At 45.8% G+C, this 16,300-nt stretch overlaps 1 protein-coding gene across 1 annotated transcript in view; it reads left to right on the top strand.

Moving 5' to 3' along the window:
- Positions 1–3,704: 3,704 nt before the first annotated feature.
- REV3L (REV3 like, DNA directed polymerase zeta catalytic subunit) overlaps positions 3,705–16,300 on the top strand; it is a 62,688-nt gene continuing 50,092 nt past the window's right edge. The window contains exon 1 of the mRNA XM_035109081.3: positions 3,705–4,699. Within this exon, the coding sequence (XP_034964972.3) occupies positions 4,366–4,699 (334 nt within the window). The 5' untranslated portion in view covers positions 3,705–4,365. The remainder of the gene's footprint in view (positions 4,700–16,300) is intronic.

The raw sequence follows: 16,300 nt of genomic DNA, 5'->3' as shown, positions 1-16,300 counted from the left end.
GGTGACTAAGAAATGACATACACTTAGGCAGAGCTGTTTAATTTTCTTTGGTACCAGTTATTTATTCAAATTTGTAGCTGATTACTGAGGAATGTAAACATTGCTTAGCAACAGATGTCAGGAGTTCTGAAGGGCAAAGGGCAGAAATTCCTCATTTCAACACGAAATCTGACTAGGACCTTTGGATATTGCATAATATGGTATCTTCTTTTCCTTATGAAATTTCTATTTTAACAGTGGCTAAGGAGCTTCAACAATGTTTATAATAAGTGTTCATGCACACTCTATGAACTTCAGAGGTGTAAGTCGAGAATGATTTTTTTAAAAAATTAAAATAATTTGGGTGACAATTTACCAGACAATATGTTTCAGCTCTAAGCAGGATTTGAACACATCTGTTCAAGATAAATACAGAAACAGACCATTGGTCTCTCCCTGCACCTCTGCACTCTCCAAAAGCAGCTCACACCTTTTCCCTCCACGCTGTTTGCAAGGTTGTTCACACTCTCCAACTGCCCCTCTGAACACTCTCTCAAGGTGAGTGCAGTGGTGGGTAGGATTGCTGACTTTTTTTTTCCTGGACACCTATTCCCCTTTAATTTTTTTCAGCCAAATGTATAAAGTTGAACTTGCAGGTGTTAAATGAACATAAGTCACAGTTTATCTGTACTGGACAAAAAAGGAGGGAAAATTTCCTTATATTTTCAGAACTGACCCTTAGTTATCTCTTAGGAAACTGACGAATAGAGTCAGACCACTGGTCCACCTAACTCAATATCATCTCTTGACCTGGTTTGCACATATCAAACCACAGTTTAGCATTACATGTTACTTCAGTAAAGCACTTTACTATGGTCTGTTAACAAAAAAGCCATAGTTTGTTGCTGACTTTAACTATGGTTTAGCATTATGTCTGAACCCAGACAGTTCTTCAACCATGGTTTCATGGTTATTGGTTGGCTTGCCCCACCCATATTGCTCTTCAAGCAACTGAGACACCAGCCAAGAGCATCTGAAAAATGAAACCCTCTCCATTCTCAGCTCTTCTTGTCACTTTCTCCTATGCTGATATCACCATTAATCATATACTTTCTGCTTTCTAACCTCACCATCCAACCTTTGATTCACAGCTGCGGCAAACACTTGCAGATGAATTGGTTTAATATTTTGGTGTATCTTTTACTGTTGAAATATTGAACTTATCTGTGGGTGGGTGGGGGAACTGAATGTTTTGTTGCATGCCTTATTTAACCTGCAGAGAGCGTCTCAGGAAAAAGTGAAGACAGCAAAGTATGCCTATCAACAAGGTCTGTTCCTGGAATTCCTTCCCTCCACATTCCTCTTTGTAGCAGTGGCTTGGAACATTTAGAAAACTTTCATGGAACATTTCCAAAGTCTGCACTGCTTAAGAAGGAACCATTCCCCCCACAAGCAGCAATTTGTTTCCCTCTTTTCTTTCTACTCTACCACTGAACCATGACTCTTCTTCAGATGGGAAGATTATAACTGGCACAATGTAAGCCAGTATACAAGAAACCAGCAGAAATTTAGCAACCATTTTATGCTTGCTATTCCCTGAATTTCTACTCTTAGAGTCCTGTTAAGAGAAATCTGATCTGAGGTTGGCGCAAGTCCTGAAAAAGAGGCATTCCACAGGGACGCTTACCCATATGTGAAACTCTGTTCAGCTTGGTCACATGTCCTACCAGCCCAGCATAACTCATACTTATACATACATACATACATATCTGGTAAAACATACATATCTGATCATATTAACAGTGAATTTTGTGTGTGTGCTTCTTATATTGGGTGACCAATATATTATATATATTGGCATAGGCCAATACTGTGTTTCTCCAAAAATAAGACCACGGTGGCTTATTTTCAGGGGATGTCTTTTTTTTAAAGTATGGTACATTTTAACCTACAAGGTTAAACTGCCTATCACTATGGCTTATTTTTGGGGTATGGCTTATTTTCGGAGAAACACGGTAAATGGACCTAACTGATGTTACTACACTGCTGAGAACCCCTACTAGGTTTGGCACGACTATTATATCATTGCAAACCACAAAAGCCCCCAGTTAATAATAATAATTTATTATTTATATCCTGCACATCTGGCTGGGTTTCCCCAGCCACTCTGGGCGGCTTCCAGAAGGATAATAAAATACAATAATCTATTAAACATTAAAAGCTTCCCTAAACAGGGCTGCCTTCAGATGTCTTCTAAAAGTCTGGTAGTTGTTCTCTTTCACATCTGGTGAGAGGGTGTTCCACAGGGCGGGCACCACTATCAAGAAGGCCCTCTGCCTGCTTCCCTATAACTTGGCTTCTCGCAGTGAGGGAACCGCCAGAAGGCCCTCAGCACTGGACCTCAGTGTCCGGGCAGAATGATGGGGGTGGAGGCGTTCCTTCAGGTATACTGGACCGAGGCAGTTGGCTTATCTATGTGGCACACTCATGACCAAAAGGCCACCAACAAAACTACCGTAAGCATGTGGTAACAGTAGGTAAGTGTGCTTGTCCATCGATTACAGTGGCTGACAAAAGAGCACAAGGAAAGGGCTGTAACTCTTTCAAGCAGAATCTGAAGGTTCCACATAGCCAGTATGATTAATAGCTATTGATAGACCTGGTTCTGTAAATTGTTCTTATCCCCTTTTAAAGCCATCAAATAGTGGCTATCCCTACATCTTCCTAAGTTATTTATACATTGTGGGGAAAATACTTTATGTGACTTGAATCTCTTTCACTGAAGGACCACAAATATTGAAAAGGGGGCAAGTACACAATCCACGTTCTTTACATACATTACCTATGTTATAAACCTCTATAATGTCCAAAACAGTGCAGCAACTTAAGCTTGCCAAGCTTCAAATTGTGCACAAAAGACTGGACTATTGGTGTCAAATAATCTAGCACTATTATCTTTACTAGATAAAGCATTCTTTTTAATATACTTGCAGCATAACCTAAACTGCAAACACATAAGATGTGGTGCTTGTATCCTTATAAAATAATGTTGCTTTAAGTGTTAAGCTCCGGTCATTTCTGAGGTCTGTGCTGGAAGGGAAACACAACCTGACAGATATTGCTGGTTGCCAGACAAACTGATGATTATTGTGACTGGAGAAACAGAAGGGTTAACATTATTAACTGGCCAAGTGAAGCAACGCTTTCCATTTGTCATTCACTCCACTGAACACTGACATATCTGGATGGAGGGGAAATGATTAATACATTCTACTCCGGGTTTCAGGTTTGAATAATGGCTAGAGTCCCAAAGTTTCGTCTCAAAGGAAGGGCGGGGGGGGATCAGAGTATGAGTTTAACAGGTATCAGACATGACGTTCCAGGTATTTCAAGTTTTGACCCACATATACATCCCGAAGCGTGAGGGTGGGTGGGTGTAAAACACATAGCTACGCAACAGTAGAAGCAAGGCCCCTTCTACCGGAGGCCCTTTGCTCAACAGCGCCCGGGTTTAACCTTCATATTATAGGGGCTCCTGCGAAAGCAGTTGAGCTCCTCACCTGTGGCAACGGGCGGAGCAAAGAGAAGAGCACGGCGGTTTCCACTTCCGCAGAGCACGAGAGTAGCCCCGCCCCGTCCAATCGGGAACACGCTCAGCGGCAACCGCCCTTTTATAAGCCGCGCTCCATTCATCTTTCTCTCCTCTGCACCGCCCCCCACCCCGCGCGCCCAGAGGAGACGTTACCTTAGAAGGGCCTTGAACCCCTTCTCTTATGTCTGTGCCCCATAAATGTTACCGGCACCCGAGATTCCTCTTGTCCTCTGAAGCGCCCCAAAGACTCACCTTTTCCTACAGACAAGCGCTTCCGAAATGGCGGCCAAACATGGACCCTGATCATGAACAGCCCCCACCCAAGCCTCGAAGCTGCCCCGCCCATCCGCGATTCGGCATTCCGCAGGCTTCTCTCATTCCCACCCAGGCCGGCGCGACCGAAAGCCGAGCCACCGATGCCTCCTGTCACTAAGTAGAAACCAAACTCTCGCGCTAAAGCTGGAGGTGGGAGGGGAAAAGAAAGCAACAGCCCGCCCTCCCTGCGCTTCTCGGTCGGCACCGCCAACACACCCCTTCCGTCACCCAACGGCGGTGGTTGGGTCCGTGACATCATCATCATGGCAACAACAGCTGCAGCCAAGGAACTCCTGCTAAGGAGCTCCAGTGGGAAGGGAGGGCGGCTTTTGACCATGTGAGGTGTACACAATCGCCTTGGCTGGGGCGAGCTTTGCCCGGGCTTGCCGCCGCTGCCGTTGCCTCTGGGCTGGAGCGTGCGCGCGCGCACACACGTCGGGTCCCTCCTCCCCTCCCATGAGTGCTCCGCCCGCTCGTCCATGCGCACGAGGAAGCGCGCGCGGCGGGCGGGTGAAAGGGAGGGGGCTGCGCTCGAGCTGCGGCGGGGTGGCAGCAGCAGCCGCCGCCGCTGCCGCCTGAGGAGGCGTAAGTGCGGGGTGGGGGGGCGGTGCGCCCCAGCCTCGCGGTGCGCCCAACGGTCGCCCTTAGGGGCGCCTCCCCCCGCAGTGGCGAACATGTTCTCAGTGAGGGTCGTGACCGCCGACTACTACATGAGCAGCCCTCTGCCCGGCCTGGACCCCTGCCAGTCCCACTTCAGAGAGGCGCCTGTCAAGAAGGTGCCCGTCGTGAGAGTCTTCGGAGCCACCCCGGCAGGTAAGAGAGAGAGAGAGAACCGCCCAGATGGGGGGTGCAGCAGGTTCCCCCTCTTCCGCCCCATTGAGAAACCATTGGCGGCTCCGGCATCTTGCAAGCGCGGCAGCAGCAGCCCTTTTCTCGGGGCTGCCTCTCCTTTTTGTGACTGGCTGAGTGACAGGCGCTGCCTTTCCTCCCTGCGGTGTTGGCGCGCTGCAGCGGGTGCCTCACCTACCTGCCGCCGCCACCCCTTTGGCCGCTGCGGTTGAGTGAAGTCGCCCATGGCCGGGGCCCCGCCTGGTGGTGGCGGCGGCGGCCGCGGAAAGCAGCCCCCGCCGCGGTGTGTCTGTGTATTATTGTGTTCACTATGGCACGCAGGCAACGCCGGGAGAGCGCCTCCTTCCCTTGTAGGGACTGCGCCGCTGACCCCTGACAGTTGCACAGATGGGAGGTGGTCGGAGGGTGGAGGGCGCTCTACTTGCTGCTGGTGTGTCTCGGGTGCACTGCTAGTGTATCCTTTGCTTTTTGCTGCTGGAAGTGGATGGATACGCTCCCCTCCCGCCCCCGTGTATTACAAATGTTATAAGCCGTAATGAAATGCAGCTGTATAAACAGGGCTATTTTATACTAGTGGCAGTGCTGAGCAACAACTCATCTTGGGAGGGTTTTTTATTGTTGTCTGTCTGTTTTAAAGCATAACCTCCTCAGCTGTAGAGTTTCCACACCTCATGTAGGAAGTTCCTGAGCCTGTTCTTATTTCATGAAAGGTTTCATTAAGCATCCATAATAGGGACATTTTCAATCAATGGTGAAACCTGCCTTTAAATTGCCAGTCTGCAAACTTCATAAATTCGTTAGGGTGGTAAATAAGAGCTGTTGGCTCTACTGCAGGAGTACTATTCTAATCCCTCAGAAAATTTCTAAAACTGGTTTTCCTTTCAAAATTCATTGTTAATATCCATATATTACTACATTCTGTTCTTTTCATTTTTTCTCTACTCCGTCATCTTCCTGCACCGCCAGTCCAGCTAACCACTGTTACTGGGTTTTTAATAATAATAATAATAATAATTTTCCATTACTGTTTTAACAAACCAGTTTTAGTTGATGTTATATAAACCTTTGATAGCCATAAAGTTACCTGGACAACTACACAGTTTGTGTTTCAGCTGGGCCATGTATGTATTGATGATTCCACATAGTGATATTGATTGCATGGTGAAAGACTGGACTTATACAAGAAAATGACACAATAGTTCAGACTTAGGCCAAATATTGTAATGAATAACAAGGAAGTAGGTTGGACATGATATGCTAGTGTAAAACATCAATAGCTCTTCTACAATTCTTTGCTTGTGTTTAGTATCCTACATATTATTGGCAGTAATTAATATGTCACATGTTATTTTCACCTACTTTTTTGAATTAGTTTTAAGACTAATTTTATGAAGGGAGAATATTTGAGTGTTATGAATTATGAAAACAACTACCCAGTTTACCTAAGTATGAAGGAAGCTGTGGAAGCAGCATGGTTTTGCATTAAATGTAGCTTCTTGTCCCGCCCCGCCCCCCCCCCCGAGTACTGTGATCTATGATGTTTCCTTTTGGAAATTTTTACACACCCATCCACAGCAGCAGTGAACATCCCTGCATACCCAGTGCAGAGAATGGGGAGGAGAAGCAATATATGTCCTGTGTAAGCCCAACAAAAGACATAAAAAGCACCCTCCTTTTCTACCAGAATTCTCTACAATTCATGGGCAACTTGTGAGATGGAGAGGATATTTTATTTCCTTCTCACTGGACTTTTACAAAGGGGGGGGCAGTACTTCAGTGCCTTCTAGGAATGCCCAGAAAGCACCTTTCTGTTATCCCAGAGTTCTCTGCATATGCCACAGGGCATGAGAGAAGGGAGGCAACCACAAGTGATGGCTGACCACAAGCCAAGATAAAAATTGTCCATCCCTGTATGACAATGGAACATACTATGACAAAGCCCCCCCCCCCCGCACAATGTAGAATAAAGAGTAATTGAATAAAATTTCCTGATAACATGGGATGCACTTTTACATGGCCTGTGAAATAAGATGTTCTTTCTTTACTTCTAAAAAGTTTAAAGCTTAGCCTGATACATCTCCCTGAGAGAGCTACAGAATGGAAAAAAGATTTGAGCAGCACTTCTCAACATCCTTAAAGCTGCCTTGTCACAGTGGCCGGAGTGGACTACTTCAGAGTAACGACGCTACGCAGCTCTGCATTTTATTCTTTTATTGGTGCTGCGTATTTACAGTGCTGAAGTCATTGCTATTTACACGGAGTGATGTGGTCAGTCGGTTTCAGAACCTCCTAATGGCTTTTGGCGCGTCTTTCTCCAACACAAAAGCTTTGGCAGACCCATCCTCTTTCCCCTCCTCTTTCTGCGTAATTCCGGAGTTGGGGGGATGGGTCTCCCCCCCTTATTCGCCCCTTCCTGTCCCACCTGGGACCCTGGCTCCTCTACCTTGCCTGAGCCTCGGACACGACTTCCTGCTTCCCCACTGGAATCGGAACTCTCTCTGCTTTCCCCTGTGCTCGGGGATTGGCTTGAACTCAGGAGGGGAGGGACTTCGCGATATCCCCTGTCCCTCACATCCACCCCCCTTCCAAGCTCTCCTTCACCCCTCCCCAGGTCCCCCCCAGGTGTCGGTGACGACTGGAAGCCTAAGAACTCAGTGCTTTCCGAGCCTGTTGGTGTGAACACCTCCCCCCAGTCCTGCAAGCCCCCCCCCTTCCGCCTGGGAGGATGGGAATCCCAAAAAGTCCGTGGCGTCAGAGCTGGTGGGGGTAAAAATGTTCTGCCAATCTGCTCCTTCCTCTGACTGGGTGGATCTCGGTGACACCCATACCTCATCCTCTGGTTCCTCAAACTCCGCTTCCCAGCGCCATGGTGAACTGCTCTCCCGTGCTTCCTCCCCCTCCCCCTCCCTTTCCATGTGCCAGGGCTTGGGTCTATGGGGAAAGAGGACGTGAAATTCTTCTACCAGGAATTCCTCCTGTATCTGAGTGGCTGGGACCCATTCATTCTGGGACGGTGGAGCATCCTCCCATGCCATGAGGTACTCCAGTCCCCCCACCCCCCACCTTGAATCCAGGATGGCCGTGGCCTCATTGAGTTGCTCCCTGCCTTCCCTCTCCCCCCCTCCCTCAGGGGTTTGTTCGCTGTCTCGGAGCCTGCTGCTTTCCCTGTACGGCGACAGCAGCGATCTATGAAACACTGGGTGCACCCTCATGTCCTCTGGCAGTGCCAGCCTGTATGCCACCGGGTTGACCTGTTGCGTGACCGTGAAGGGGCCCAACCTTCTGGGCGCCAGCTTTTTGCATCGCCCTCTGATGGGAAGGCCCTCCGAGGACAACCAAACTTTGTCCCCCACCCTAATGACCTCCCCCGGTCGCCTGTGGCGATCTGCCCCCTTCTTGTACGCTTCCTTGGCTCTCTCCAAGTGTTCTCTGAGCTGCTGGTGCACCGTCTCCAGTTCCTCTGCCCAATCCTCAGCCTGTGGGCCCTCCTCCTCCTCCTCCCCCTCCCTCTCTGGGAAAGATCTGAGGTCACGCCCGTAATTGGCCTTAAAGGGCGACACCCCTGTGGAGACGTGCACCGCATTGTTGTAGGCAAATTCTGCCAGTGGCAGGCGATCCACCCAGTCCGTTTGCCGCTGGCTGACGTAGCATCTCAGGTACTGCTGCAGAATGGCGTTGACCCTCTCCGCCTGTCCATTGGTCTGCGGGTGTCTAGCCGTCGACAAGCTGACCTCCACCTGCAGGAGGTTCATGAGCCGCCGCCAGAACCTGGAAACAAATTGGCGGCCACGATCCGAAATAACCCTTAAAGGTAATCCATGCAGTCTGAATACGTGATCCACAAACAGTTTGGCTGTCTCTTCTGCAGAGACCGCCCTGGCACACGGTATAAAGTGGCACATTTTGGACATGAGGTCCACCACCACCAACACTGCGGTCTTGCCCCTGGAGGAAGGCAGATCTGTGATGAAGTCCATGGACACCACTTCCCACGGCCTGTGTGGCGTGGCTAAGGGCTCCAGCAATCCCGGTGGCGCTGCTCTGACCACCTTTGCCCGCTGGCAGGTGTCGCAGCCCCTAACATAGTCTCGAACATCTTCCCGCACCCCTGGCCACCAGGCGTGGCTTGAAAGGGTTGTTGGGGGAGTGGCTTCTCCTGCGACCGTGGGAACCAAGCCCGCTTTGCGCGCGTTGCTTGCTTGTCGCTCCACCGGGATTCCTGTCTCACCCCCACCGCCAGAGCCGCTTTGCTCAGCTGATCCATATTACTGGGCTTTGGACCTCTCGAGAGCTCATCCTTCACCTCCTCATGCAACCCCAAGTAGAACGCCGCTTGCATTGGGGGTGACTCTAGTTCCCACCCCAATCTGTGCACCAGCATGGTGAATTTCGCCCAATACGCGCGAACTGTCATATTTCCTTGGCGTAAATTATGAAGTTCCTCCTTAGTCTGGTCCATATGACTATCGGACGAATACATCGTTTTCAAACCTTCTAGAAATAGTTTGACATTCTTCATGCAAGGATTCTTTGTTGCGATTAACGGTCTTAGCCACTCCCTGGCTGCCCCAGTAAGGTGCTCCACAATAAACGCTACCCTGTGCTCATCATCAGGGAACTCATCGTGGTGCAGCTCAAGAGCATACACAATCTCAGTCTCAAAGCCCTGATATTCCCTCGGGTCTCCATTGAACTTGCTTACTAGGGTCCCGGCTCTCCTTCCTGGCAGCACTTGGACTTGGGGTGCCCCTCCCGCCTTGTTTTTCTCTGCATCCAGCTTGTTTTGGAGGTCTACCGCCACCGCCCTTAATTCCTGCTCTCTTTCCTGTAGCGCTCTCACCTGTTCCGCAAGTTGTAGCCGGTCGTCCTGGACCTTCTTAGTCTCTTCTTTAGCTGCCTTCAATTCCCCCTGCGCCTGCAGCGACAGCTGCTGCAGTTCTTGCTGGGCTTGCTCCGCGATCTGCCGCCATCTCTCCGCCTCTGACACGCTCATCCCGGCAACTCCAAAGTAGCCCAAAAAGGATTAGGAGGTTGCTGTCACAGTGGCCGGAGTGGACTACTTCAGAGTAACGACGCTACGCAGCTCTGCATTTTATTCTTTTATTGGTGCTGCGTATTTACAGTGCTGAAGTCATTGCTATTTACACGGAGTGATGTGGTCAGTCGGTTTCAGAACCTCCTAATGGCTTTTGGCGCGTCTTTCTCCAACACAAAAGCTTTGGCAGACCCATCCTCTTTCCCCTCCTCTTTCTGTGTAATTCCGGAGTTGGGGGGATGGGTCTCCCCCCCTTATTCGCCCCTTCCTGTCCCACCTGGGACCCTGGCTCCTCTACCTTGCCTGAGCCTCGGACACGACTTCCTGCTTCCCCACTGGAATCGGAACTCTCTCTGCTTTCCCCTGTGCTCGGGGATTGGCTTGAACTCAGGAGGGGAGGGACTTCGCGATATCCCCTGTCCCTCACATGCCTGCTATACAATCTTACTTGGGAATAAGCCGAATAATATTCAAAGTGAATTCAGTGGAAGTTACTTTCAGTAAATCTGCATAAGAATGGACTGGAAGTCTCACTGAAATTGAACAGAATTTTCATATAATGACTGCATATCTGGCAGTACAAAAATTGTCAAGTTAATATTTTGTCATTGTACCATGCTTCAGTATACCTGTATTATATAGCCGTGCTATTGTAACCTTGTCTTTGGAAGACAATCTTACTTGGCTACGAGTGATCACCAAAGAAGAAGATTTAAAAATCTACAGCTAATGCATTGTTATCAAAGTTTCATGCCTCATCAGTTTAGTGTTCCCATGACTTGCATAAGATCCAACATGACAACAGTGACCAGAGTATTCTTACAAGAGAGTCCCCCAAATACACCAACCCACAACTTTTTTTACTAGTCTCTGTTGGCTAGTCTTTGTAATACATTGCTGATTGGAGGGGGACAGCTCTTCCAATTTACAAAATTTTCCCTGCCTGGTTCTAGGGCAGTGGTCATTTAAAGAACTGCAGTACCAGTTTCTTTATGGAATCCTCTACATAGCAACTAATCTTCTGTGGGATGTAGCATGCAACCTCACAGTGAAGTAATCAATATATTGCATAATATAATACTAGCGGGATTATAGCCGGATAGGGGATTCATACATGAACTACTCGATTTGAATTTTGGTAAATACATTGTTTCCATTATTGAATCTTGTGCATTTCATTGGTTGGGGAGCATTTCTATTTTCTCTGGATGGGAAAGAAAATGAGCAGCCAACCATGTGAACAGGCTGGAGATAAGTATTATCATTGTTGCTTCTTAATTTTATATGCAGACTGACACTAGAAAGTTTCCCTTTGACAACTTTATTGCCTTTAACAGGAAAATGAGCTAACCTCTAATGGGGAGTAATGAGGAGAATATCAAATAGCTATTGAATTTCCCTACTACATGTATATTCTTTGGAAAGGCATATTCTTTAGCAAGATTTTAGCTCAAAAACCTTGTAAGGCCTAAAATATAAAAGGGCCTTTGGCTGCTGCTAGAAAGACATCAAAATGGGCACTAAGTGACACTTTCTGGGAAGAATATTTTCAAGCTGAGGCACATCCACTAAAAGAGTTCTTTATCCCACCATACTTCAGATATTTACCAGTATTTTATTTTATATATGTTGTTAAAAAATATAAATATACTGCTTGATTGTTGAAAACAAGAAAGCTCAAAGTAGTTTATAAAATAAAACATTAGAATTATTGCGAAAAACAATTACAGTCGTACCTCGAAAGTCGAACAGAATTCGACTTCCAAAAGTCCATTCGACTTCCAAAACATTCAGAAACCAAGGCACAGCTTCTGATTGGCTACAGGAAGCTCCTGCAGCCAATCGGAAGCTGTGTTGGACGTTTGGGTTCCAAAGAACATTTGCAAACTGGAACACTCACTTCCGGGTTTGTGGTGTTCAGGAGCCAAAACATTCGACTCGCAAAGCATTTGGGATCCAAGGTACGACGCTATAAACAAGTATTTAAAAATATTCAGAAGATGTTTAAAATCAACAATAGTTAAAAAGTTATAAAACACATATAACTACTTGTCTGCCTAGGCATACCTAAACAAAAATGTTTTAAGTAGACAATGAAAAGACTATAGCAAATATTCCTGCCTAATTTTATTTTAGGCAGGGCATTCCAATGTGTTTGTGCCACTATGCTAAAAGATCAATTTTGTGTGTGTGAGTGCTGAACGAGTATTATGTGCCCTGTAACAGTGCCTGTTCTACAGATCAAAGCGATTGTGTGGGCATATATGTGGTATAGCAATCCTGTAAGTAAACAGCAGGGCTGGGCAATATCTGGTTTTCAACATTGTGACATATCACCAGCTAAACGTCACGATATATTCATATATCATGATGTCTGAAATAAGGATGGAACTGTGTAGAGACAAACACAGATCCCAAGTTGGTAAGGGCTTTATTTACTAATAGTAAATCCATAAACTTGGCCCAGTAGCAAATGAACACCCAGATCACAGAACAGAGGAAGGTCTCACTCCGGTCAGCAACTGTGCTGCAGCATTCTGCACTAACTGCAGCCCCTAGATTGAGCACAAGTGCATTGCAGTAAACCAGATATTTGAAGATGGCTATCTTATCTCCTCTCAGTCTCTTCTTTTACGGGCTAAAGATACCCAGCTCCTTCAACTGTTCCTCATAAGGCTTGGTTTCCAGACCCTTGATCATCTTGGTTGTCCTCTGCACACTTCTCTCTGACCTTGTGCTATTCACTATGTCTAGAGTCTAGACACCTGTATAGGGCAAAGAGCATAAAACCTTTTAATGTCCTGTATAGCACTTGACACATTAGCAACAAACGCCTTCTAGTAGCAGTAGGGTGATAATGGTAAGGGAGAAGGAAAGCAAAGGCCTACTGTGGTAGCTGCTCTGAGGTACGGGGACAAACAAGAATCCTGGTGAAGAGGGAATTTTGTTCCATCAGCTGCCGCTGTCTCTGCACAGCAGGGTCAGTAAAGTAAAGGGGCTTAATTTCTTGAATATCCACTGTATTAGGGGAAGACGGGGATAAGAACTGTACCACATATTCCATGACTAATCCAGTGCAATAGCTAGTAAAGGAGAATACATGTCTTGGATTGCTGTATTTTCTTGTATGTGGAACTACCATTGAAAATGGTCTGAAAAATTAAGGTACCTCCAAACCAGGCAGTAAGGTTTTTAACCGGGACTGTTTAACATGACTGAATTACATCGGTACTTCTTCATTTGCACTGACTTCGACTCTGTTTCCAGGTCCAATTCAATCATCATCCGAGCCCTTCTTCATGTGCCTCCTCCATGAGAGGTCTGTAGGGCATCAACACGAGAACAGGCCTTTTCTGCAGTGGCTCCCCGTTTGTGGAATGCTATTCCCAGGGAGGCACAGAAATTTTAATAATAATAATTCAAAGTGCTGATTTAATCTTTACAGTTTTAAATAGCTATGGCAAGGTGACATGAATTATCTCCTCCCATATATACTTAGCCAGATTCTGAAGGACCTTTTCCAGGTGCCCTCACCAAATGATAAGCAACTGTTGGTTGCTGGAGGGTGTGTGTTTTGGGCAGTGGCACTCCAGTTGTTGAATCCCTCTCCAGAAATGCTTACACAGTACCCACTTAAAGCCAGTTGAATATAGTTTTTTTGTTTGAATCATGTTTTAATGAAATATCAAATATATTTGTGTTGGAATCTTCATTGATTTTGGAAAAATCAGGTAAATGCTGAAGTGTTCATTTATGTAGGAGAAAAGATTTTTTTCCAGGATTACTGTGTTATATTGGACACAACGAAATAATGGAAACATGAGCATCAAATACATTGCTGCACCAATTATATGTTTGCATGTGTATGTAAAGCATTTTACATGTACATCTAAAAATGTAACGAGTGTTTGCAGCAAATGTATGCTTCCACTGTTCATATGATATGGCTGTATACGCCAGGGAGTTGAAGTTGGTCTCAGTTGGTCTCAGCTGGTCTGTCTTCCCGCCCTTGTACACAAGCTGGTAAACATAAATTTACTGCTGTATAATATAGAAGTAGCCCTCGGTGTTGCTTTTACTGGTTTAATACTATTTTCATATAATAGAAAAGTAAAAAAGATTAACTAGCTTTTAATGGAAATGTGTATTCCAGTTTCATAATTTATAATAAGAAATAAACAAGTAGAGAAAAGTAGTTTTAAATTCTTGAGAAAGTGTTTTAATATTTGGTTCATCTTTGGCTTGCATTTTATTATCAGTCATTTGGCCTATATATAAATCCTATGCATGCCAAAAAACACTAAATTGGTAGAATGCTATACTTTGCTTTTACCAAACTGCAGCCACATGCCAAAGGATTTTTATTTATTTTTTGTTACATTGCTAACTTGCCTTCACTTGAAGTTTGGGTTGTTGTTGTTTAGTCGTTTAGTCGTGTCCGACTCTTCGTGACCCCATGGACCATAGCACGCCAGGCACTCCTGTCTTGCACTGCCTCCCGTAGTTTGGTCAAATTCATGTTCGTAGCTTCGAGAACACTGTCCAACCATCTCGTCCTCTGTCGTCCCCTTCTCCTAGTGCCCTCAATCTTTCCCAACATCAGGGTCTTTTCCAAGGATTCTTCTCTTCTCATGAGGTGGCCAAAGTATTGGAGCCTCAGCTTCACGATCTGTCCTTCCAGGGAGCACTCAGGGCTGATTTCCTTAAGAATTGATAGGTTTGATCTTCTAGCAGTCCATGGGACTCTCAAGAGTCTCCTCCAGCACCATAATTCAAAAGCATCAATTTTTCGGCGATCAGCCTTCTTTATGGTCCAGCTCTCACTTCCATACATCACTACTGGGAAAACCATAGCTTTAACTATACGGACCTTTGTCGGCAAGGTGATGTCTCTGCTTTTTAAGATGCTGTCTAGGTTTGTCATTGCTTTTCTCCCAAGAATCAGGCGTCTTTTAATTTCGTAACTGCTGTCACCATCTGCAGTGATCAAGGTAGTATAGTGTATATGAGAAGTTTGGGTAGTATACTGTATATGAGGTCAATTCCCTCTGTCTCCTTCCCCCCTCCCTCCTTGTTTAAGCAGTATGAATTGCCTGATTCTTGATTCTGTGCTCAAGACTTTTTCTAAAAACTTTTTCTCCAAATCTCTTAAACTGAATTTTTATTTGCCTCTTTGTTTCTGGAAGCTGCTGCACCAAAAAAATATTGATTCCTCACTCCAGTCATGGTTTTCAGCTATACATATAAAGCTCTGGATTGCAGTTTAGGAGATAATCAAAACTGTTAGCACCTTAGATATTCCCACCCCCAGCCCTACAGGGAGTACTAGTATAATTGCTGTTTACTTAGAAAAAAAGGATCCCTTGATACCAAGTAGCAGCCACAACAAGGAAATGCTTTAAAATCTTGTGATTTCAGGTCCTTCCTATTATTTTGCTAACATGTCCTACATGTTTATTTTAATGGTTATAGATTGATTGATTGGATTCATACACTGCTATTTTGTCAATGCAGTGTACAATTTTGGAATTATTCAGTTTTACAGTTCTCCCACCCATTCACCTGCAGATACGGTAAAGCAAACAAACACAAACAACCCCGCCCCCATCCCTTTTTCATTCTCACAGAGCTGATTTTATCTGTTGGTCCTGTGGGAGGAAGGAACAGACTCACTGGCACACACGCATATGGTAACATTTTTCTGCAGTGGGAAGGGAATTCTCAGGTGCCTGATAGCAAACTTGGATTTTTCCAAAATCTGTGATAGTGTCATGGAATTGAGTATATGAGCAATAATCTTTCTATCTATGTTATGAGGGTTTTTTGTATACGAAATTCCTTGACCTACTCTGTTGATATACTGGACAGTCTAATTTTGTTTTAATTAGGGTCATGCATATGATTATCAAATATGATAATTTTCCTTTGAAATAACATGGCATAAAAATACATAAACTTATATTCATGTATTTTCCCTATGCAGTTAAAATATAAAGTAGTGCCATTGAAAAGTATTGTACAATGGTACCTCAGGGTTACAGACACTTCAGGTTACGCGTTTTCAGGTTACGGACCGCGGTAAACCTGGAAGTACCAGAAAGGGTTACTTCTGGGTTTTGCCACTCGCACATGCGCAGAAGCGCTAAATTACACTTCGTGCATGCGCAGAAATGCCAAATTGCGTCATGTGCAGACGCAGCACTGCAGGTTATGAACGCTGCGGGTTGCGGTCATGCCTCCGTCACGGATTACATCTGCAACCCGAGGTTCCACTGTATATGACTGTCAGGTCTATTAGTTTCATAGGTCTACTCCAGGCATCCCCAAACTTTGGCCCCCCCAGATGTTTTGGACTACTGTACAATTCCCATCATCCCTGACCACTGGTCCTCTTAGCTAGGGATCATGGGAGTTGTAGGCCAAAACATCTGGTGGGCCGCAGTTTGGGGATGCCTAGTCTACTCCAAAAAATGCCACCAATAGCCATACAAAGATATTTTGCCAAAACAATCAGAGCAGCATCCATATCT

Source organism: Zootoca vivipara, chromosome 3 (genome assembly GCF_965207765.1).
Source record: "Zootoca vivipara chromosome 3, rZooViv2.hap1.1, whole genome shotgun sequence".
Taxonomy (NCBI): Eukaryota; Metazoa; Chordata; class Lepidosauria; order Squamata; family Lacertidae; genus Zootoca; species Zootoca vivipara.
Note: the sequence above shows the minus strand (reverse complement) of the source record. Positions and strands in the feature narration are given on the sequence as shown.